This window comes from Mauremys mutica, chromosome 2 (assembly GCF_020497125.1).
Source record: "Mauremys mutica isolate MM-2020 ecotype Southern chromosome 2, ASM2049712v1, whole genome shotgun sequence".
Taxonomy (NCBI): Eukaryota; Metazoa; Chordata; order Testudines; family Geoemydidae; genus Mauremys; species Mauremys mutica.
The window spans coordinates 216,916,453-216,941,665 of record NC_059073.1 but is presented as its reverse complement, the minus strand read 5'-3'; the positions used below and the strand labels follow the sequence as shown (position 1 = coordinate 216,941,665).

Sequence of the window (25,213 nt, the reverse complement as noted above, 5' to 3'; positions counted from 1 at the left end):
TGTTGGAATCAGGGCTCTGAACGAAAGCTGCACAGAACAGCAGCACCCAGGGTTACAGGGCAGGCGGTGGCAAAACCCCTTACTGCTCTGTGTTGAACCCCAGAGTGTCACAGCATCTTTACAGGGTCAGGCACCTATGCTACATTACACATTATTATGTAACCAAAATGAAATGTAGCAAGGTGTAATAACTGCATATGCTTTCCAACAAATGTATATCTAGAATTCTTACTGAGAAATAAAACACAGCTTCACACTGAAACGGCATGAACTTTCAAGGTAGTTAGCTTGTCCAATAACCATACTACTCTCCTTAAAGCTAATTACCTTTCTAGGGACACCGTTGATATGAAGTTTTACCATGTACTTTCCACATGGATTATACTCTGGTTCTCCTTTTTTATTCTGAGGGTAAATTATGCTATTAGAAAAAGAAAAAATTATAATGTATCTGTGAACAATGTGTTGTATGTATACATACTGTCTGATGTTTAAAAAAGCATTACATTAATTAGATCTATTTTTGGAATTTAAAAATGCATGCTACCATCTCAAATTACTAGAATGTCTGTGTAAATCACAGCATGAGAAATTTAACTAAATTTTCTTGTTTTAATTTGTATTTCGAACAAGATCTGTATACCTCATTCTTTCTGCAGTCACCCACTCAGTCAGCTAGTCATTCATAGATAATCGAGCAAAATAAATGCATGCAACTCTGTATTTTACCATTCAAACAATGTTATATGTTTCTGAATACATACGATAATTGTATGCATTGCAAATCAAAGACTATGAGTGAAGAAGTTAAGGTTTTAAGAGACCATTGCCCAAGGGATAAGGTAATAAAAAGACAAATGGCAGTGGTTTGGGCAAAAAACTGGTAAAAACTAATTTTGATTAAACCAAAAATTTCAAAAACTCTTGGGCCCTGATCCCACAGTGGGCTCCATGTGACAGACTGCTAAGCCCATGTGGAGTTCATCACAGGATAAGGCTTTAGTTGATAACAGTATCAATTCTATTTAACATCAATGCTGAAGCAAGAGGTAAAATGTGGCACGTACTGCCATAGTAAAGAGTAAAAACAAGCGAATGAAGCATGATTAAGGAAGATAAAAGTGAAAAAAAAATCCCCCAAATGGCCAAATTTTCCAAGCGTGTGTGTCTATAGTTAAGATTCAAAAACCATATTCAGCATGTACGAAAAGGTGGGTTCATTTTCAGAACTGCTGAGCAGCACAAATTCCAGTGACGTCAACAGGAAAGGCAGGTGCTCTGCACCTATGAAAATAGGGATGTTTTTATTCAGGTGCCCAAATATGACTTTAGGAGCCTAACTTTAGGCAGGTAAGCTTGAAAATTTTGAACCAAACGTCTATATTTGGACTTTCTACAAAATGTAATATCTCAGGTTTATCTATGTTTATAAGCAAGTTTAATGTAAACCTATGTTAAATCATCACATCCATAATATAGCCTTCTATCTGACAAGATTTTAGACATGAACAGCCATTTACCTTGTAATCAACTTTTTGTTGTACCGTCTCTCGTATGCTGCGCTGATAGCTAGTGATGCCACAAATGAACAATCCGATACTATTGTCTAGAAGCAAAAGACACTAGTGAGGGTTTAACAGTTATTAATATTTAACAGGAAAAAGTTCAATTAGAAGTGCTTCCAATAAACAAAAGGATTTCTGAACCAAGAGAAGCAAAGGCACTCCCAAAGGGTTGGGAAACCTAAGTTTCCTCAAAACTAAAACCTGATAAACTGAGACTGAAGTAAGGAATTAACCAGATGAGGACCAGAGACAGATGATTCCTAAATGTCCACAGTGCAAACAATGGGAAAATTTCTTATTGATTTCAGAGGACTCTGGATCAGGCCCTATGTGGCTTAATATTGGGACAGATTATATATAGTTTTGCCACAGAAAGCCTCCATCACTCTCGGTGGTCTGACTTCTATTTCCATGTAAAGTGGCCTAAATTTAAATTTACCTACACAGAATTTGGCTAATCATTTGTCAGGACCAATTAGTTTTGTCTGACTTCAGATTGCAAATGGACCAATGTCACACCTATTTGGATTGATAGAGCAAAAATTGCCAATTACAAAATTCCACCAACCTCAATGTAAAGTTACATCTTTGGTAGAGGAGAAAAATAACTTAAGTTGCCACTAATTTTCCTAGCAAGGGTTAAAAAACCAAAACGAACAGACATCAAATTAAACACATGGTTTAATATTACACATGTTTTAATAAGCAAGTGTGTAATATGCTACTGTTAGGAAACAGAAGGGCAAACCTTACTTCTACTATTCTTAAATCCACGGAAGCAAGTGGAGATGGAAAGAGATTAAAGCCAGCTGAATGGTGGGCCCTGACATCTTGTGGCTGTTTGCAGGATAGAACAGTTTGTGTCAGGCTAGAAAGTGCAAGCTCTGAAACTCATCTTACTGCTGCTCAAAAAACCCATTGTATGTGCCCCCCTCACCCCCGTGTATGGTGCCAAACACTGTTTTTATTTTTACGGTTAACGTGTCAGAAGCTACAGTGCTCTGCTCCTTGTCCAGTTTTACCTTGTGCATCCCATAGTTAACAGATCAATGACTCTTGATTCTTAGAGGTCTGAAGAAGGCAGATACCTTATGAGTCTATAATGGGCTGCTCACTGGAATACATGACTGCCCAGTGTAGTTTTTAAACTAGATTCCTTTGGATATGGAGATCTGAGGAGTGCAACAGTTACGTTTTCCATTCCTACCTATATTTTCACTCTGCTTATTCTTACACTCATAAATAAAGTAAGGCTGTCAATTGCAATTAATCATGAGATTAAAAAATAGTCTTGATTAATCAGTTTCAATCACATTGTTCAATTCACCTCATACAAGTAATATAGTGCCATCTCTATTGTGAAAGTTCAGTAACAAATGTAAATTTTTTTTATTCTATAACTGCACAAAAACAAAACAATGTAAAACTTTAGAGCCTACAAATCGAAGCATGAAGGGGCATATGAATGTTTAGCATATTTGGCACATAAATGCCTTGCACTGCCGGGTACAATAGTGTCATGTGAATGTCTGTTCTTATTTACAATGTCACCTGAAAGTGAGAAGCGGGCAGCATTATCTCCCACAAACGTAAATAAACTTGTTTGTCTTAGCGATTGGCTGAACAAAAAATAGGACTGAGTTGACTTGTATGAGGTGAATTGAAAAATACTATTTCTTTTGTTTATCTTTTTTACAGTGCAAATATTGTAATCAAAACAACAAAGTGAGCACTGTACACTTGGTATTGTGCTCTAATTGAAATCAATATTTTGGAGAATGTAGAAAAAAACATCCCAAAAATAGTTATTTTAAATTGGTATTCTATTATTGTTTAACAGTGCAATTAATGATTTTTTTATCTAGTTTGTTTTCTGTTAAGCACATGTAGTAACTGCAATTGGCAGCCGAAACAAAGTCAAATGGTCCACAGTGAAATCAAATGTAGGTCTTAGAAGAGGGCAATGTTCTCCTGCTTGCTAGGTTTTAATGAGCACCCCAACATTACTTTAAAAGACCCCAAACTCATCCTGCAATTATCAGAATAGCTGGTGTAAATTTCATTTGAGAAACAACTTACCTGCTTTATGCTGAAACTTGACACAGTATAGATCATTGTAGGGTTATTTGTTAGGTCATCTGGCCGCACCCACTTGGCAAACATTGCCTTTTGTTTGGGTGACAATGGTAACTTGCCACATTTATCTCTGGATTTAAAAATAATAAAAAAATAATTCAAAACAACCAAAGACAGATCAGAAACAACTTTCCATGGTATTTCCCATTTTATTTACAGCAGTCACAGACATCAATCAACGAGGTCCATTACTCAATGGGGTGGGGGGGGGAGGACGAAAGACACTAACATAAAAGGTGGAAATGTTAAATGCCTTTTTTGTTTCAGTTTTCACCAAAAAGGTGAGTAGCGATTGGATGTCTAACATAGTGAACGCCATTGAAAGTAGGATCTGAGGCTAAAATAGGAAAAGAACAAGTCCAAAATTTTTTAGACAAGTTAAAAGTCTTCAGGTCAGCAGGGCCACATATCTCTAAAGCCTTGTCTACACTACAAAGGTTTTTTTGGCAAAAGCTACTTTTGGCAGCAAAACTCCTCTGTTTTGCCTTCAAAATAAAACCACCTCAACGAGAGGCATAAAGCATTTTGCGACAAAGTTAAAGCATCAAAGTGTCAGTGTAGACGCTGCTGTTTGTTTTGTTGACATAACTGGCTTCCACCAGCATCCCACAATGACCGCTCTGCTCACTGTTTTGATCTCTGCTGCCCTGCAGGCATGCGCCCCTCCCCTTTCAAAGCTCTGGGAAGTATCTGACAGCTGAGCATGCTGCTATGCTCCCAACAAAGAGCAAATAATTAATGTGGATGCTCCTGTTCTGTCCTGTACTAGAACACAGAGGGTGTGACAGGGACTACTGCCTTGCTGCTTGGACAGAGCTGAGGAGGCTGTGAGAGAACTCTGAGGGAATCACAGAACCACAGGCAGGCAGAGTGGGCTGCTTCTGCTGGGGTGGGTGGGAGCTGAGAATGACAGCTGTGCTAATCAGAGCCGGGGGGGGGCTGACGTGGGGGTGGAGTCTGGACTAGATGACCTATTGAGGTTCCTTCCACTCCTACACGTCTATGATTCTATGACATATGTAACTAAAGTAGTTTAAGTTAATAGCCTTACAAAGCTAATAATTATTTGGGACATATAATATAAAATACTAAATGTTGACATTTCCCCGCATATGAAACCAAACAGGAGAGGGGAATTCCAAAAGCCATCTTTAACATCAAAGATGATTTTTTTTTTGGTCACTGGTGTTGGAGAAATTTACTCAATGCTGGAAAGTGCTGAGCTAGTCCACTCAGGGCCTGGCAGGTCTCAAGATACTGGACTGTAATTCATAATTTCCCATCTCCCCCATATTATCATTGAACTGTACATTTATAAAACTGCCCAACAGTTTCACATAACTGAACTAAAAGCAGTATCTGTCCCTGCTGTGATCCCCTCTTCCAAGGAAGTCACCTGAGTCCCAGGTTGCTGCTCTCATAATAATACCTAGCTCTTATACAACACGCTTCAGCAGTAGATCCCAAAGTGCTTTACAAATAGGTCAGTATCAGTATCCCCATTTTACAGGTGGAGAACAGAGGCATAGAAAGGTGAAGTGATTTGCCCAATGTCATCCAGAAAGCTAGCTGCAGAACCAAGAATAGAAGCCAGGCCTCCCAAGTCCCAGTTCAGTGCTCTATCCACTAAACCAGGGGGGTCTCAACCTTTTTCTTTCTGAGGCTCACCCATCATGCTATAAAATCTCCACGACCCACCTATGCCACAATAACTGGTTTTCTGCATATAAAAGCCAGGGCTGGCATTGGGGGATAGCAATCAGGGCAATTCCCTGAGGCCCCATGCCACAGCCCCATGCGGTGGGGCTTCTGCTTTCTGCCTTGGGTCCAAATGAGTCTAATGCTGGCCCTTTGACTCCTGGTTGAGAACCAGGGCACTAAATCACACTTTCCACTCTGAAGAGAAACTAAAGCTGCCCTCTGACATTATGTGGTGAAGATGTCAGGCTTACGCCGCCACCGCCGCCCCCCCCCCCCCCAAGTCAAAAGATTTCTAACAAGCTGGAAGTGCAACTGAATAAGACAAGGTGAAAAAACACAGCACAGTAGGATCAGCATGCATTGAGCAGCACCAGGTTAAAACTGTACAAAGGAGGGCCAGGATTTTCAATTAACAGATGGTTTTAGGTTTTCAATTTGAGACACTTTAATGGGGCCTGATTTTTAGAGGCTAGGAGTTCAGCACTTTCTGGAAGTCAGGCTCCATTAAGGTGTCAAGTGGAGCATTCAGAATTTGAGGCACCCCAAATCCATAGTCACTTTTCAAAATCATGGCTGAGTTTTAAGCCAACTTTGCATGCAACTCCTCAGTTTTTGCTGTTAGACTAACTTGGTACAAATGGCACACTCTCTACTGGCTGGCAACAGTAAAGGTTGAGTTACAGCCTTACTTGAACAATTTGGATTTTGAGAAAGGAAATGCAGTGAAGACACAGGAAAACTTTGAGAGAAAACAAGAGCAAAAATAACTGGAGTAACTGATGCTCACTTACGAAAATGGCACTGGAAAGGCAAAACGCTCCCTCAGGTCAACACTCATGAATGGGACATACTCTATACCATTTATCTTTGATGTCTTTCTGCGTATCATAAAAGGAGAACATGATCGTAAGTGTCAAAGTTGGAACCATAACGTTCAAAGCTGTTTTGTTTTACCAACTTCCAGAGCACAACACCCAGGAAATAACAATGAAGAAATGAAAAAACAGAAGCCAAGAAATGGTGCACTTGAGGACGAGTGGCATTCTGCCTCAAATAGGGAATAACTACAAGTTCTACATTTCTAAAGCTGGAGTACTTGCTGGGTTGGGCATCAATCCTGCAAAGATATGCACAAAAGCAGCCCAATGGTCCTCTGTAGAGGCACAATGGTCTGCTGCCTGCACATCAATCTGTAGCATTGAGGTCCAAGGTCTTAAAATGCATTTGTTTAAATATACTTTCAACGATGTCTTTAGATTTCTATTTTCACAAAGTTTTTTATTTATTTATATATATATTACACACACACACACACACACTCTACACTAACAACTTTTTAGAGATTAACTGATCAAAAGTGGATGAATATGAAAAAATAGCCAAAAGAATAGGTACGAATGATAACACTAGATGTATTTATTAGTGTATTTACAAAGAGATAGTCAAGTGCATACAGAGCTATAGATGGGGGCTATTTTAGATCAGGAAGAATCAAGAAACATGTACAGGTCAGATGTGACCATAACAAGTTTCAGTGACCACTGCTGAACAATAGGTAGTCAAAACAAACAACAATGATATTTTCAAAACAAAAAGATATGTAGGATTTAAAGCAATGTGAAATTCTCTTTGAAGCTTTAGAAAGGTTTACATTTCACAAATATCAGTTAAGGTAAAAAAGGAAACTTGTTTTTAAAACGAAACTGGTTCATTCAACTGTCCAACTTTTCCTGCACAAACATATTTATATTGTTAGGGCCTGATCCAAGCTGATTGAAGCCAGTGGAAAGACTCTCACTGACTTCAGTGGGCTTTGGATCAGGCCTTAAGTTTTTAGGACCCAAACCTGCACAGAGCTGTCTGACAAGGAGCCATCTGTGATCACTTACAAAGAGATTTTTTTTTTGGAACATGTTAAGCTTTCAATACAGTAGAACCTCAGTGTTATGAACTGACCAGTCAATCACACACCTCATTTTGAATGGGAAGTATGCAATCAGACAGCAGCAGAGACAGGGGAAAAAAAAAAGCAAACAGTACTGTGTAAACCATCAATTACTAAAAATATAAAGGGAAAGCAGCATTTTTTTCTGCATAGTAAAGTTTCAAAGCTGTATTAAGTCAATGTTCAGTTGTAAACTTTTGAAAGAACCGTAACGTTTTGTTTAGAGTTACGAACAACCTCCATTCCCAAGGTGTTCATAACTCTGAGGTTCTACTGTACTGTGGTAATGAGTGCTACAGAAATATTTCTCCCAAGTCCTTAAAAAGCAACCAACAAAACTAAATCAAAATCACCCCTCCCTCCTTCCCCTCACAAAACCCAGTTATGTCTCAATCTAGTGCTTTGCAATAGATTTACATGGATAATAAAATTTGGGAAAATTGGACTCTCTTACCTGAGCACTTCAATCTCCTCTGTGGTGTATCTCTGACCTTGAGATTCACTAGCTTGCACTGTTCTGATTGTCTGTGGCTTATCATTCAAGGAAAAATCAGGCCCCAATGGAAAGAACATTCTGACTGGCTGATTCGGTTTAGCTGCAGTTTGTTTGTCTTTCTGAGATGACTTTGACATAGATTCTTTCAGTGCCTCTGCTCTAAAACAAATATTCTATGTTTGTTTACAGCAACAACAAATGTATGGTTTATTTGCTTGTTCATGACTCCATATAATTAACATCAGATGGAAAGGCAAAATTTGCTCTTGCTAAGGAAGTCACTTCATGTAGGTGTGAAATGCACACTCAGGAAGTTCCTGATGCCAGCATCACTCTCTACTTTCTCCCGTAGTAAGAATGGCAAAAATACACCAAAAGTAATTAGCATATAAAACAATTTAGGCACAATTCATTTTCAAGCTTCTGTCACTTTTAGAATTATGCTAGTTGGAGGATTTATGTGAGACTGTAGGTATGTTTTGGAAGCTAAACACAAAAATCAAAATCCATTAGGATGTTCACTATTCATGTGGATATGAAGAGATTTAATTTATCATGTTGAGATGGACAAGGGTGTTGAAATAATATCTGCCAGAACTCAGCACACTACAGACCTTATTTTAATCTCAGCTACATTGTTGATTTATGTAGAGTTACTCTGGATTTATGCCTGTGTAACTGAGATTGGAATCTAGCCCACTAAATCTACTATATATACACAGATATATATACAGAGTAAACTAAAGGATTCAATTTTCCCCTGCATCAAAGCTCCACTCAGTGCAGGGGAGGGGTTGGCTCAGTGCTGGCTCGACCCCAGCATTGGTTAGAGAAGCCAAGGGGCTGCTCTAATTTATGCTGCGGGGGACCTAAGGGACCTAGTGTCAGCAGAGAACTGACATTATGAAACCACATTCCACTCTTAGCCTGTCCATTCCCTACCCCAGCATATCACCATACCCCTGGAGCAGTAGACACAGAAGCTGCTTCTGTCAGCTTTATGCCAGTGGGGAGCTCTCCTCCAAAAGGAGAACTCTTCATGGGCTATTTCAAGCCAGAATCCATCCTCTTTGTGCTACCTGAGCAACACAAAATGGACAGAGTGGACCAGAGAATCCAGCTCAAAGTATGCACTGTAACCCGATACCAATGGTTTGCATGAGTATTTTGTAAATACTCACCTATCCAGTGCTTGTCTAGCCAGCTGTTTGAGTTTTGATTGAAGGATTGCATCTGAAGTTTCATTAGCCTTAAGAGAAAAAAATAAAATAGCAGGCATTGTAAACCTCACCTGTCAATCTAATTCCAGATGTGCAAGTCATACTGCCAAATATCCACTAGTTATTTTTCACCTGTAGATTTTAACCTCAGAATTCCTCCAAATTTGTCTTTTTTAAACCAGTCAATACTTCCTACACTGAGATTTAAAAAAAAAAAAGCAAACTCCACATACTAAGATAAATAAACCTGCTTCCCTCACTGTCTCATCTGAGTGGGTGTGCACAATATGTTAGAATGCAAGATACTGTTTTAAATTTTTCAGCATGGGAAGCACTGAATTCACATAGAATGCTGGGGGGAAAATAAATCAAGTTAAAATCTACAGGGGAAAAAATACAACTATTAAAGATGTTACGTTAAAACACTATTGAACTTGAGTGTATCCCTTTAAGTTTTCCAACTGACTTTTCTGACACCCCCCCCACCCCAAAATCAGAGAAACTTATGATAAAAGTAAAAGAAATCAGAATACTTTCTTCCATTTTTAAAAAACTCTTAAGCTTACAAGTTAAAGTCTCATTCCCAATTTTTCCTGTCTGGAAGGGGCGTGGGAACAGAGCCAGTGGAGGTTGAGGGTGGGGTGGAGAGTAGGGTAGGAAGTGACCATGGGAGAAGTGAGAAATGGAATATTCAGGCTGGAACAGATAACTGCTCCCTGCATACAGCCTGCATAGAAGAACAGACTGGTCTCTCCACCTGGATATGGTGGACAGAAAGCCCCTACAGCTAAGGAACTAAACAGAACCACTGTAGCCAAGAGAGTGAACGGACAGTTTGTTTGGACTTTCTTTTGCCTTGGAGGGGGAGAGGAACCTTCTTGCACTGCCTGCAGTGCCAAAAGCATAAAACTATCACCTTGCTAAAGCAACAGATTACCCAAGGTGAAGGGAAACTCAGACACCAGCTGCATCTAATGAGGGACCCAAGCGAGAAGAATGGTTAAAGTGATATTAATTGTATGCACAATATTTAATCTAAAGATATGTGGCAACGCATGGTAACAACAGAGAGTAGGATACAGCAAAGACAACAAAATGATAGACGACATAGGCAGAAAGAACCCAGGGCCAACAAATCAAAGGGAAAAACATTTAGTCTTTGATTAGACCCTGATCCTGCAAAACCGAATGCAAGTGCTTAACTTCATAGCTTGTGTGGTTCCTTTGAATTCTGCAGAACTATTTACCTGAGTGAAGTCAGGCATGTGCGTAAGTATTTGCAGGATTCCCAAAACGTTTTAATGTTTTCTGTAAATATTACCTTGAGAAATAGTAATGTTACCCTCCCAACATATCACATCACAAAAAATGGGCAGAAGAAGATAATCAGACTTGGTGGAGTTACATCATGATGGTGAGCTCTTCCTCTGAGTTAGTTTTGGCTACTGGACTTAGTATGAAAAAAGCAGTACCTGTAATATTATTTAGTAACATTTAAATACTAAAAGTAATTAGGATATTATTTATTTCTATTTTAATTGGAATTAATTTGTACAGTGTTAATGTCATAAAAGAAGTTTAGTGAAAATCTGCAGGAATACTTAAGTTATGTTAAGTGTTACTTAAAAAAAAGCATTTGCTTTTAATATATTAACAAAAAATGTCTCCAATGACACATTAGAGGACCATCTTCTTGGGAGAAGAATTGCACTTTAAACTGTTTTAGCTTTCTACTGGCTACAGGCCATAGATTCCAAAAGAATATTTCAGCAAACTTATACTGTTTATACACATTTTAAAGAGAGTTTAGGAAGAAAAAACCCATATATCAATTTTACACTGTTGAATAACAGTGCAGGACCAAGTGATTGACCAAGTAGCCAATGTATGCAAAGTATTTTTTCCAATGGGATGTAGAGAATAGAAGGCAAATAAAACACCAAAACAAAACAAAAATACAGGTACTACATTTTTAAGCCAGCCTCTAAAGATCAGTCACCTGTGTAAATGGAAGAATTTCTTACCAACACATAATTCCACCAAGTTAACTTGTAGCATAACATACTGTTTTCAAACAGAGTTCCACGGCTTCTGTGTACAATTCTATAGCTTCCTCTGCATTGCCCTTGTCATCTTCATCAAAAGCCTGTGTAACCAGGAAATGGGCACGCTCCAGGTCCAATTGCTGTTTTGACTTCAAAGGGTCGGTGTTCTGTGATTGAACTAGATTTTAAAAAATACAGCATTTAGCTAGCTATGATGGTTGTTTGGGTGCAAAAATCTTTATTACAATGGGCAAGCAAGAACACAATGGTCACATAGCTTATGTTTGCTCACGGGCCAGAAACCAACACCACTTTTAAACATCCTGTCAGATTTTAAGCTAAAAGACACGATACAAGAAAGGAACAATATAGGAACTAGAGACATTGTCCCTCAGGGTACTCTGAATTTGAAATAAAAATATGATTATATTTAACTTTAATACTATACATGGATTAATTGTTGTCTATAAAATATGGTGAGATCCTGTACTTCTAGTGGAAAAAACTCCTGTTGAGATAAATGAACTTGGTAAGACTCAGTGGGAGTTGTGTGTGTTGTAGGCACAAGCACCAATACTGCAATGAAATCACAAGTGGACCCGTGACCACACAGCATTCCACAAAAGAGCAGGAGTCCACTTATAGAGATTTCAGTACAGACATGGGGCCTAAATGCACGTGTTAAGTGTTATTTGTTCTTGGCTTTTTTTTTTTGTGTGCTATGGCTAAACCATTTCCTCAAGTTTACCATGACAGAAGTGCTCCACTTCCTTATGTAAGAATATTTAGTAAATTCCCCCAAATAAGCTTCACTTGTGATGCACCTTAGCACTCAGCTTACTCATGTGTTGGGGGGTTCTGGATATCAGATGAAATATAGTAATTCAGCTATATGGTTGACAGGACGATACCTCTTCCCACTCAGTGAATCTAATCTAAAGTATATAATTAGAAAGCTCTTCACCAACCTGCTGAATACAGAGCTTGAACTCTCTCCAAGTACTCATTTATCTTCTCTTGAATATTTTCCAAGTTTGAGCCTGCCATTCCAGCATAAATCAAGGCTTGGGCAGCTTCCTGGGGGAAAAGTTAACATGCAATAAATCTGCTTGCTGTAGGAATAATCCTTCCTGCAAGATGGGGTTATGAGCTTGCAATGAGCTCTATGCAGGTGAACCCCTGGGCCTGCAAAACGCCAAAATGACTTCAAGGAGGATCTGCCTGTACAAAACTTGTTTCAAGTCACAACTGAGGCCTCTGTTGTTTTTCCTTCCACTTAATATTTTAATGCATGGAGTTATCTGCAAAATTAAAATGAGCTTCCTGAGAGTCTATAAAGCTATCTTTTAAGACTTGTCTATACTAGATCAGTGCCCACCTTAACCGCGGCCACAGGGAGCTGAGGGGCTCCAGGCCTAGAGATGCTCCAGGTAAACAACATGAAAGTGTATTAGATATTCAATTCAATGATTCCATAGAGTTTAAAATAATCAAATTTGGTGTAGATCTGTTTATAAGCCGACCCCCGCTCTTTGATGCGTCACCTTTTTACCAAAAATATTCGGTTTATGAACGAGTATATACGGTAAGTATACTGAGGCTTGCACAATGAGAACCTGCAAGATCAGGCGCCAAGACATCTGTGCCTATGTGCAGCCTCGTTAATAATAATCAGACCATCACTTCTGATCAGGCAACAGTCTTCAAAAGATAAGACTGATAAGCACCATTATAGCACAAAGGTAGCTGTTCAAAAGATGAACATCCCAAGCTATTTTATTGTAACTGTAGAATGGTCATGCTGTCAGAGTTACTACTGCTAGTCGAATAAAAAGTCTAGATAGAAAACAATCAGTATTTTATAGTCAGTTTTTAAAAGCTTATTTCCTACTGATAGGACAAGTGTGCACCAAATAAAAAAACAAAAAAATAGTGTGGATATTCTGTAGATACCATAAAGCTTATGTATTACATCTGAACTGGACTAGAACTTGCCACTTCAACATAATCAAAATAATTCAGAAGAAGTATCAGGGAGGGAGAGGAATTATTTAAGCTTAGTACCAATGTGGACACAAGAACAAATGGGTATAAACTGGACACTAGGAAGTTTAGACTTGAAATCAGACGAAGGTTTCTAACCATTAGAGGAGTGAAGTTCTGGAACAGCCTTCCAAGGGGAGTAGTGGGGGCAAAAGACATATCTGGCTTTAAGACTAAGCTTGATAAGTTTATGGAAGGGATGGTATGATGGGGTAGCCTAATTTTGGCAACTGATCTTTGATTATCAGCAGGTAAGTATGCCCAGTGGTCTGTGATGGGATGTTAGATGGGATGGGATCTGAGTTACTGCAGAGAATTCTTTCCTGGGTGCTGGCGGGTGAGTCTTGCCCACATGCTCAGGGTTTAACTGATCACCATATTTGGGGGCAGGAAGGAATTTTCCTCCAGGGCAGATTGGCAGAGGCCTTGGAGGTTTTTCACCTTCCTCTGCAGCGTGGGGCATGAGTCACTTGCTGGAGGATTCTCTGCAGCTTGAGGTCTTCAAACCACAATTTGAAGACTTCAATAACTCAGACATAGGTTAGCGGTTTGTTATAGAAGTGGATGGGTAGGATTCTGTGGCCTGCGTTGTGCAGGAGGTCAGACTAGATGATCATAATGGTCCCTTCTGACCTTAGAGTCTATGTGTTGTATAGTAGCTGTGGCCAGAGACTGGAAGTCAGGATTTTATTCTGAATGGCATGAATGTGACACAAGACCATGGGCAGGTCATATAACCTCTCCATGCTAACCTCACACAGCTAAACAGTTGCTATTAAAACTGAGACCTTGGAGTGCAGTTAGGTTTGTAAAATGCTGTTAGATGAAAGGCTGCATAAGTATAAGCCAAGAATCATTATATAGGAATACACAAGTAGTATGTGGTTTGAACTCATCCCATTAATAACCTTTTGCACTGGGGCTTCGCCACTTCGGTTACTCATCTTGTCATAAACAATACAGCTAAGGCTGATTGCTGCTGTGTACAGTACTTAATAGCCCAAATTTGTTCATTTGCAGTTTTATAGCATACTTTGTTCTTAGATCTCTGACATTAAACAGATACATCTTCCCACTTCGCCATTGACTAAAAGCAAAAATGTCTTCGGGGGCTAGCTGTGAAATTCACCACAAAAACGGAAGAAAAACATTGTATTTCTCTTCCTTTTGCAATGAGATCACATTAAGGTTCCTAATGTGCAATAATCTATAATCTATGAGGTTAAGTTTCTGTGGGCTGGAACTCCATCCACTCCCATTTGTAAGTAGCTTCCAGATGACAAGTCCAACCAGTTTTAAAACACACAGGTAGTTTATTAGTTTCCGCAGTCTAAAAATAACCTAGGGAAACCATATTTCTGAACTTGTATTTAAGGACACAGGTTACCCAGATCCATCATCACCCCTCACACCAAATGTGTTTTTCTAAATCACCTCTGATCAGGCAAATGTCTCAAAGTAATGGTAAAGCCCCCCCAGTCCTCAGGGAAGAAAAATGGGTGGGGATGAGATCAAAAGGAAACCCACTGCAAGCATAGCCATTCACTTCCCTTCTCTACGAAGATGGGCCACAAGTGTTTAATACTCTCTGCTCTGAGGAAGACTGTCTAAATGAAGGGAGGGAAGACAAACAGCCATGAGATCTGATAATATACTTTCTTCCCTCCAAGCCATTTTAAACCTTGGCCTGCACTCAAGGAGGAGTCCCCCACTAAACAAACCCACCCCCATCTACCCCTCCATGCCCAGTTGGCAGCTATGACTCAGGTGACCAGACGGTAACTCGCAGCCGCAATTTGGCGGAGGGTCCTTCAGTCGTTGACAGTCTTCGGTGGCATTTCAGCAGCAGGTAATAAACCTTGCCGCCAAAGACAGAAGTACCCGCTGCCGAAGACCCAGACAGGTGCTACGGTCAGGTCATGGGACACACTACTTGAAATTGGGGCAGTCCCAATTTTATCGGGACATCTGGTCACCCTAGCTACGACTAGTCAGTGCCAAAAGCCCAGGCGATCGTCCAGTCCCTGCACAGTCGTTATAGGACTACCGCCCTGGGTGGAGGAGGATCCTCACAGTGTGGGGGACACAGATGTGAGCGATGTGTGCGGGCGGGGGTCATCCATGCAGTAGACAGAAACACCTGGGGCAGCTACATGAAACCTGGGAGGTAGGGAGCTCCCGGGGCGAACCCGGCTGAGGCTACGGCGGGGGGTGTCCCGGGGCGAACCCGGCTGAGGCTACGGCGGGGGGTGTCCCGGGGCGAACCCGGCTGAGGCTACGGCGGGGGGTGTCCCGGGGCGCAGCGTGCTGAGGCGACGTCGGGGGTTGTCCCGGGACGAACCCGGCTGAGGCTACGGCGGGGGGTGTCCCGGGACGAACCCGGCTGAGGCTACGGCGGGGGGTGTCCCGGGGCGAACCCGGCTGAGGCTACGGCGGGGGGTGTCCCGGGGCGAACCCGGCTGAGGCTACGGCGGGGGGTGTCCCGGGGCGAACCCGGCTGAGGCTACGGCGGGGGGTGTCCCGGGGCGAACCCGGCTGAGGCTACGGCGGGGGGTGTCCCGGGGCGAACCCGGCTGAGGCTACGGCGGGGGGTGTCCCGGGGCGAACCCGGCTGAGGCTACGGCGGGGGGTGTCCCGGGGCGAACCCGGCTGAGGCTACGGCAGGGGGGTGTCCCGGGGCGAACCCGGCTGAGGCTACGGCCGGGGGGGGGGGGCGGGGGGGGACCCGGGGCCAACCCGGCTGAGGCTACGGCGGGGGGGGGGGGGCAGGGGATGCACCCGGGGCCAACCCGGCTGAGGCTACGGCGGGGGGGGGGACGGGGCGGGACCCCGGCCCACCCCGGATTAGGCGACGGGGGGGGGGGGGGGGGGGGGGGTCCCGGGGCCAACCCGGCTGAGGCTACGGCGGGGGGAGGGGGGGCGGGGAGGGTCCCGGGGCCAACCCGGCTGAGGCTACGGCGGCGGGGGGGGGGGGGGGGGGGGGGGGGGCCCGGGGCCAACCCGGCTGAGGCTACGGCGGGGGGGGGGCAGGGGAGGGTCCCGGGGCCAACCCGGCTGAGGCTACGGCGGGGGGGGGGCCCGGGGTGGGTCCCGGGGCCAACCCGGCTGAGGCTACGGCGGGGGGGGGGGGCAGGGGGGGGTCCCGGGGCCAACCCGGCTGAGGCTACGGCGGGGGGGGGCGGGGAGGGTCCCGGGGCCAACCCGGCTGAGGCTACGGCGGGGGGGGGGGCGGGGAGGGTCCCGGGGCCAACCCGGCTGAGGCTACGGCGGGGGGGGGCGGGGGGGGGTCCCGGGGCCAACCCGGCTGAGGCTACGGCGGGGGGGGGGCGGGGGGGGGGCCCGGGGCCAACCCGGCTGAGGCTACGGCGGGGGGGGGGCAGGGGGGGTCCCGGGGCCAACCCGGCTGAGGCTGCGGCGGGGGGGGGGGTCCCGGGGCCAACCCGGCTGAGGCTGCGGCGGGGCGGGGGGGGGGTCCCGGGGCCAACCCGGCTGAGGCTACGGCGGGGGGGGCGCGGGGGGGGTCCCGGGGCCAACCCGGCTGAGGCTACGGCGGGGGGGGGGGCGGGGAGGGTCCCGGGGCCAACCCGACTGAGGCTACGGGGGGGGGCAGGGGGGGGTCCCGGGGCCAACCCGGCTGAGGCTACGGCGGGGGGGGGGCAGGGGAGGGTCCCGGGGCCAACCCGGCTGAGGCTACGGCGGGGGGGCAGGGGGGGGGGTCCCGGGGCGAACCCGGCTGCGGGGGGGAACAGGGGGTGTCCCGGCACCTTGTAGTAAAACGCCGCCTCCTGGTAGCGCCCACCCTGGTCTCTCTGCACCGCCAGCTGGGCGAACTTCACCGCGTCCAGCTCTAGCGCCGCCGCGTCCATGGTCAGACCCGACCCACGCTCGCTCCCTTCTTCCGCTTCCTGCCCGCGCCAGCTCCCGGCCGGCTCCACGCAACGGCAGCTCGGCCTCCCCGACTCCGCCCAGCTCGCGTGCAACCCGCTCCTGCGCATGCGCGCATGGGCGGTTTCGGTTTCTCCGGAAGGAGGGCTGCTGCTGCTGCTGCTGCGCGTGCCCGGGGAGGGAGGCCGGGCGCGACTCCCCCCGCCCCGCCAGAGCCGGTCTCGTGCGCGGGCTGCCTTCCACGTGTGCAAAGCCCTGGCTGCAGGCTACCGACTGGTCTGGAGCTCCTCGCGATTCAGGCTCGTTGGAGCTGGGCCTTAGCCCGAGTTTATGCTCATTTCTATTTTGCACTGTAGAATGCAACTTCCAGTTTTCAAGGGATGCCTTTTTGCTTTTAATCACTTCTTTTGCTTCCTGGTTTAGCCATAAGCACACTTTTTTGGTCCTCTGTGTTGTTTAATTTTACCGTGTTTTTAAAACGTTTCCATGCAGCTTGCAGGCATTTCACTCTTGTGACTGTTCCTTTTAACTTTTGTTTAACTATCTTCCCTATTTTTGTGTAGTTTCCCTTTCTGAGATCAGGGCTGCCCAGAGGTGGCCTAAAAATTGCCTGCCCTACAACAACTGGCCAGCAAGCCGTGGCTGGCAGTTTAACTCAATCTGCGGCCGAAACCAAAAGAAAAATTTGAGGAAACTTACCATTGGTGTATGGAATGTTCGTACCCTCATGGATCGAGAAGCTGTTGCAAGACTTGAGAGAAGGACAGCTCTCATTGCTCGAGAACTAGCCCGCTACAACATCGATATAGCGGCATTAAGTGAAACAAGATTGCCTGGGGAAGGTTCCTTGAGCGAACCAGGAAGTGATTACACCTTCTTCTGGAAGGGTAAGACTGAGATAGAGGACAGAATACGTGGAGTTTGTCTGGCAATAAAAACCTCAATGATGCATCAACTCCCAGACCTTCCAGTGGGTATCAATGAAAGATTGCTGAAACTACGCTTCCCACTAAAAGCCAAACGTCATGCCACCATCATCAGTGCATATGCACCCACTCTAACATGCTCTGACAACTCAGAGGAACAATACTATGGAGATCTTGACAGACTGATCAAGGCCACACCTGTAACAGACAAACTACTCCTACTTGGAGATTTTAATGCCTGAGTCAGGGCTGACAGCGAGAACTGGAAAGGAGTAACCGGGCCACATGGTGTAGGCAAAATGAACAGCAATGGACTACTCCTTTTGAGCCTTTGTTCTGAAAATGACCTGACCATTACCAACACTCTGTTCCGACAAGCGGACAAATACAAAACGACGTGGATGCACCCTAGGTCCAAACAGTGGCATCTGATAGATTATGCCATTGTCAGAAGGTGAGACATCTGAGACGTACTGGTCACCAGAGTAATGTGAGGCGCAGAGTGCTGGACAGATCACAGATTAGTCAGGATGTCTCTTCAACTTCACATCGCTCCCTCTCGGCATAAATGCCCTAAGCATGTGCGACCTGCTTTCAACATAGCCAAACTGAAGGATGCTCAGTGTTTCAACAATTTCCGGAGGAGTCTTGATGACAAATTGACATCCCACGGACAATTGATCGGTACTGTAACCAAAAAGTGGGACCAGTTCAAGCAGATAGTGACTGACACAGCAATAACGTCTCTTGGACCAAAGAAAAGAACACATCAGGATTGGTTTGATGAGAACCAAGAAGAAATATGCTCAGCACTGGAAGTAAAGAGAAAAGCCTTTATCGAATGGCAGAATGGTCCCATTTAGAGACTGAGGAGGGGTCATTTCAAGTACCTTCAGAGCAAAACACAGAAAGACCTCCATCAGATACAAGACAACTGGTGGGAGAGCAAAGCCAAAGAAATTGAGCACTATGCTGAAACTCACAACTCAAAGATGTTCTTCAGTGCTATTGAGAGTGTCTATGGAACTTCTAAACCAAGGACCACCCCATTGCTCTCATCAGACAACACAACGCTGATTAAAGATAAAGAAGGCATCAGCGAAAGATGGCGAGAACACTTTAGCAACCTTCTCAATAGACCATCAACCGTGAATAGTAATGTCCTCAATTAAATTCCACAACAACCTGCTCTGACAGATCTTGACTTTCCGCCCACTATAGATGAGATTAAGAAAGCTGTTAGCCAGATGAGTTCAGGAAAAGCTCCTGGAAAAGATGGGATACCAGCAGAGAGATACAAAGCAGCCGGTCCAGCAGCACTAGCAGCGTTCCACAGCGTGATCATCAGCATCTGGGAGGATGAAAACATACCACAGGACCTCCGCGATGCTACTATTGTCTCTCTTTTCAAGAACAAAGGCAGCAAAGCAGAATGTGGAAACTATAGAGGCATATCCCTCCTCTCCGTTGGTGGGAAGATCATCGCCCACATCATCTTGACCGCCTAATAGCCAGTATTTCCGAGGCAAATCTACCTGAAAGTCAATGTGGTTTCCAACCTGGCCGGAGCACAGTCGAAATGGTGTTTGCTGTCAGACAAATACAAGAGAAGTGCATTGAACAGAATATGCACCTGTATGCTGTCTTCATAGATCTGAAGCCCTTTGGACCATTCTAACACGACTTGGCTGCCCAAGAAAATTTGTCCAGCTTATACGCCTTTTTCATGACAGCATGACAGGCGAAGTATTGTCTGCTGGAGCCACATCAGCCCCCTTCAACATCACCAATGGCGTGAAAGAAGGATGTGTTCTCGCTCCTGTCCTATTTAACCTGTTCTTTGCATGCGTCCTTAACCATGCAATGAAAGATCTGGACCGAGGTATATACTTGAAATACCAGTACGATGGTTCACTTTTTGACCTCCGTCGCCTGAATGCAAAGGCTAAGACAGTGCAGAAACTCCTTCTTGAGGCACTATTTGCCGACGACTGTGCCCTCATGGCTCACACTGAAAATGATCTTCAGCACATTGTCAACAAGTTTGCTGAGGCTTTGCAACTCTTTGGACTAACTATCAGCCTCGGAAAGACAGAAGTTCTTCATCAACCTGCACCTGGATCAAATGCTTCTGTCCCGAGTATCTCCATTGACGGCACTCAGCTTAAAGTAGTGGAGAACTTTAAATTCCTGGGTAGTGTCATATCTAGTGATGGATCACTGGATAATGAGATCAACGCACGAATATCCAAAGCAAGCCAGGCACTTGGCTGTCTGCGTGTCAAAGTTTTAAACCACCACAACTTCCGGATGTCAACAAAACTGCTTGTGTACAGAGCTATTGTTCTCTCATCTCTTTTGTACGGGTGCGAAACATGGACACTACATAGGTGTCACATCAAGCATCTCGAAGTATTCCACATGCGCTGCCTCCGCAACATCATGAAGATCCGCTGGCAAGACAAAGTGCCCAATCTCGAGGTCCTCAAGAGAGCCCAGATGACAAGCAACGAAATGATGATCATGAAGTCACAGCTACGTTGGACCAGTCATGTCAGCCACATGGATGCCAACAGAATCCCCCGCCAGCTTCTGTATGGTGAGCTCTCCCAGGGCATCTGGCATATAGGTTGTCCACGGAAACGTTACAAGGACACCATCAAAGCCAATCTGCAGTTTAGTAGTATCAAACCCAGGGACCTTGAGGACGCCGCCAGCGACAGAACACAGTGGCGTGCTACAGTTAGAAATACCTGCATCGCCTTCGAGGAAGACCACTGCCGGCGTCTACAAGAGGCACGCGAACGACGTCACAGAGCATCAGCAGCGCACAATCCACTGATCGTGAACTTCCCATGCACCATAATGTGCACCTCTAGAATTGGCTTGTACAGTCATCAGAGGGCACACCAGGAGACCAACAATAGATGATCTGCACAGATTTGTCATCATCGGATTGATGGACTACCAAGAGAACTGGAAGGGACTATTGAGTCCATCCCCCTGCCTTCACTAGCAGGACCAATTTTTGCCCCAGTTCCCTAAATGGCCCCCTTAAGGATTGAACTCACAACGCTGGGTTTAGCAGGCCTATGCTCAAACCACTGAGCTATCCCTCCCCCCAATCAACATTAGGATTGCAATTTTATGTGTTACCCGTTTAATTTTTCATACAATATTTACTGTATAAAATGACTTGAATATGTATGATGGGTGATGTTTGGAAGGTCTATGCAAGCATTTGGAATTGCATGCAGGCACTAGATTAGCGATTGCTAATGAAATTATGTTACATGGCATTAAATAATTTCCAGAACTATGATTGCCTTTTGCTGACTCAGCATGGAGGCAAAACACTATGGAAAATAAACCCCTATTTCAACAGTAAGATGTCAATCCTGTTTCAGCTTGTGTCACAATGGCTGTTTCTATTCTGCAAACGATTGCTGTAGACAGTAATCAATATGTTTAATATATTTTGGTCAACTGGAATAAGAGTTGGTCTCTGTGTCTTGGTTGTTCTGTGGCATTCAGTCTGCCTCAGTACAGCCCTGACCAAATTTACTCCTGGGGGAATTCTGTGTCACTGTGCATGCACAGAATTTATGTGTCCCCCCTGTAGATTTCTTTGCTTCCCACAGAAAGGGAAAGCAAAGGGAAGCCACAAGAGCGGTCATGTGACCCTCCCGAGCAGTATCTTTCAGGTGCCCTGGGCTGAGAGATAAATCACTGTGGGGCAGGAGTCGGGATGGGTGAAGACTCCATCTGGTGGCTCTTATGCTGTGTTGGGCTCAGCTACTAGTCATGGGTAGGCTGGGGAGGACGGACTTCCTCTTCCCCTGCATGGCATCCAGGGCCGGGTCAGACCCACCTCCAGATTTCTCCACGGGCTGTAGGAAACTCTGCAAACTCTCCACCACCCACTTCCTGCACCCATTGCTCTTTGGGGGGGAGGGATTCCTGTACAGGGAGCTGCTCCCCCATCTGCCCAACCCCTATGCATCCAGACCACCTCATACCCAGCCCAGACCCTCCCACTGAGCCTCACTCCCTTCACTCAGAACCCCCCCGATGAGCCCAATTCCCCCTGCACCGATGAGCCACATGCACTGGGATTCCCACCCCACCAAGCCCCAACCAGTTGCACTTGGATCCCCACCACCCTGAGCCCCACTCCCCCAGCATCTGGACCTCCCATTGAGCTCTAGCCCCCTCACCCAGACCCCCTCCCCGCTGAACCCCAATCACCTTCACCTGGACCCCCCTGCAGAGTCCCATTGTTATACCCAGAACCTCCAACAAGCCCCTGTGCATCCAGATCCGTCCCCCACCCGTGCCAAGATCCCCAACTGAGCCACCCATACCCGGATTGACCCACATTAGATTGAGAACCCTCTCAACCCACAGCTGGATTCCCCCACATTAAGCCCCTCCACACCCGGATTCTGCCTTGCTGAGCCTGCCTGCCCACACAGAGGGGCAGGGCCCCGGAGTGCTTCTAGGGCAGGCCCGGCTCTTATGCTGTGTCAGGATTGGGTGCAGCCTCACCATCAAGTCCATGTCCCAGGGGGAAGGGAGAAGGGCTGCAGGGTGATCTCCCACCTGCATGCAGCAAGTGGCCTGTGCTCACCACTGCCATGCTGAAGCCTTCACCTATATTTATTGACAAAAATTTGCAGAATTTAAAAATATTGTGCACAGAATTTTTATATTTTTGGCACAGAATTTCCTCAGGAGTAATTAATAGACACACGAATGCGTCTGGATCATCATTGAACTGGAACCCTTTTTGTAAGCAAGTTAAATAATATCCTTCCTTACACAATTTTCACACAATCAGATTAATGCTTTGAAACGTCCAAGTGACATCTTGCATACATGTAGACTGCATGAGTACAGTATGTTTCTGTTTAAACTATTACTGACCTCTCCAGGTTTTTTTTTTGTGAGTAATACCTTTCAAACCTAATTATGCACTGGAACAAAGTTATCTTAGGGAAGAATTATTGATGGGTCTTTCTAGTATATATTTTGAATAACTTTTTGCTATTGTATAGATTTGTCTGTCCCAATTGGTTTTGAACTATATGCCATAAGTATGTTGTTATTTCTGGAATCTGTACTAGAGCTGGAATCTTGAGTTTCAATTATGGTCAAAGCCTCTTTGGTGAGTGAAAGTGTATACTCTGAACTATTAATATTTTTCTTCTTATCCACCAGCCAGTATAAATAATTTTACAGCAGTTACTTATAAAATTCATTATCCTGTAAGAAGTTGTTTTCTTTGCAGTAAATATTTCCTACTCAACAAGATTAGGGGTTAATTTGAGCCTGCATTGTATTAAAGTTTCCAGGAGCTAAGAAACATGCACTGAAAATAGTGCAGCCTCCATCAATTATTTTGATAATTTTGAATCACATTCAGCTGGTATTACTGGATAATTCAATTACTGGCTGAGGAATACTAACATTAAAGAATACTAACATTCCTCAAATTAAAAAACATAGAGAAGCAAAGAAGAGCCACTGTGGCTAAACAACAAAGTAAAAGAAGCAATGAGAGGCAAAAAGGCATCCTTTAAAAAGTGGAAGTTAAATCCTAATGAGGAAAATAGAAAGGAGCATAAACACTGGCAAATGAAGTGTAAAAATACAATTAGGAAGGCCAAAAAAGAATCTGAGGAACAGTTAGCCAAAGACTCAAAAAGTAATAGCATTTTTTTTAACTACATCAGAAGCAGGAAGCCTGCTAAACAACCAGTGGAGCCATTGGACGATTGAGGTGCTAAAGGAGCACTCAAGAACGATAAGGCCATTGCAGAGAAACTAAATGAATTCTTTGCATTTGTCTTCACGGTTGAGGATGTGAGGGAGATTCCCAAGCCTGAGGGTACGTCTACACTACGGGACTATTCCGAATTTGCATAAACCGGTTTTGTAAAACAGATTTTATAAAATCGAGTGTGCGCGGCCACACTAAACACATTAAATCGGTGGTGTGCGTCCATGGTCCGAGGCTAGCGTCGATTTCTGGAGCGTTGCACTGTGGGTAGCTATCCCGTAGCTATCCCATAGTTCCCGCAGCCTCCCCCGCCCCTTGGCATTTCCGGGTTGAGATCCCAGTGCCTGATGGGGCAAAAATCATTTTCGCGGGTGGTTCTGGGTACAGCCTCACCCCTCCCTCCCTCCCTGACAGCGGCAGACAACCGTTTCGCGCCTTTTTTGCTTGGTGAACCGTGCAGACGCCATAGCACAGCAAGCATGGACCCTGCTCAGCTCCATACCGCAATCGTGGATGTTTTAAACACCTCGCGCACTCTCGTGCAGTATATGCTGAACCAGGACCTTCGAACCGAGGCGAGTAAGAGGCGGATACGGCAGCGCGGCGATGACAGTGATGAGGACGTGGACACAGAATTATCTCAAACCGCGGGCCCCGGCGCTTTGGAGATCCTGATGGTAATGGGGCAGATTCTATCCATTGAACGCCGATTTTGGGCCCGGGAAACAAGCACTGACTGGTGGGACCGCATTGTGTTGCAGGTGTGGGACGATTCCCAGTGGCTGCGAAACTTTCGCATGCGTAAGGGCACTTTCATGGAACTTTGTGACTTGCTTGCCCCTGCCCTGAAACGCCATAATACCAAGATGAGAGCAGCCCTCACAGTAGAGAAGCGAGTGGCGATAGCCCTGTGGAAGCTTGCAACGCCAGACAGCTACCGGTCAGTCGGGAATCAATTTGGAGTTGGAAAATCTACTGTGGGGGCTGCTGTGATGCAAGTAGCCAAAGCAATCACTAAGCTGCTGCTACGAAAGGTTGTGACTCTGGGAAACGTGCAGGCCATAGTGGATGGCTTTGCTGCAATGGGATTCCCTAACTGTGGGGGGGCGATAGATGGAACCCATATCCCTATCTTGGCACCGCAGCACCAGGGCACCCAGTACGTAAACCGGAAGGGGTACTTTTCAATGGTGCTGCAAGCACTGGTGGATCACAAGGGACGTTTCACAAACATCCACGCGGGATGGCCAGGGAGGGTTCATGACGCTCGCGTATTCAGAAGCACTACTCTGTTTAAACGGCTGCAACAAGGGACTTACTTCCCAGACCAGAAAATAACAGTTGGGGATGTTGAAATGCCTGTCGTTATCCTGGGGGACCCAGCCTACCCCTTGATGCCATGGCTCATGAAGCCATACACAGGCAGCCTGGACAGTGGTCAGGATCTGTTCAATTACAGGCTGAGCAAG

The 25,213-nt window shown here is 45.2% G+C and overlaps 1 protein-coding gene across 3 annotated transcripts in view; it reads right to left on the bottom strand.

Moving 5' to 3' along the window:
- CAPN7 (calpain 7) overlaps nt 1-17,041 on the bottom strand; it is a 37,903-nt gene extending 20,862 nt beyond the window's left edge. For 2 of the 3 annotated variants that reach the window (XM_045003957.1, XM_045003959.1), the window contains exons 1-9: nt 16,916-17,041; nt 12,077-12,185; nt 11,129-11,286; nt 9,025-9,092; nt 7,802-8,002; nt 6,194-6,280; nt 3,645-3,771; nt 1,521-1,606; nt 328-421 (exon numbers count right to left, since the gene is read on the bottom strand). In XM_045003957.1, the coding sequence (XP_044859892.1) occupies nt 328-421; nt 1,521-1,606; nt 3,645-3,771; nt 6,194-6,280; nt 7,802-8,002; nt 9,025-9,092; nt 11,129-11,286; nt 12,077-12,185; nt 16,916-17,017 (1,032 nt within the window). In that variant the 5' untranslated portion in view covers nt 17,018-17,041. Of the gene's footprint in view, nt 1-327; nt 422-1,520; nt 1,607-3,644; nt 3,772-6,193; nt 6,281-7,801; nt 8,003-9,024; nt 9,093-11,087; nt 11,287-12,076; nt 12,186-16,915 lie in introns of those variants that run through there. The other variant, XM_045003958.1, reaches the window with a different exon arrangement.
- Nucleotides 17,042-25,213: the final 8,172 nt, after the last annotated feature.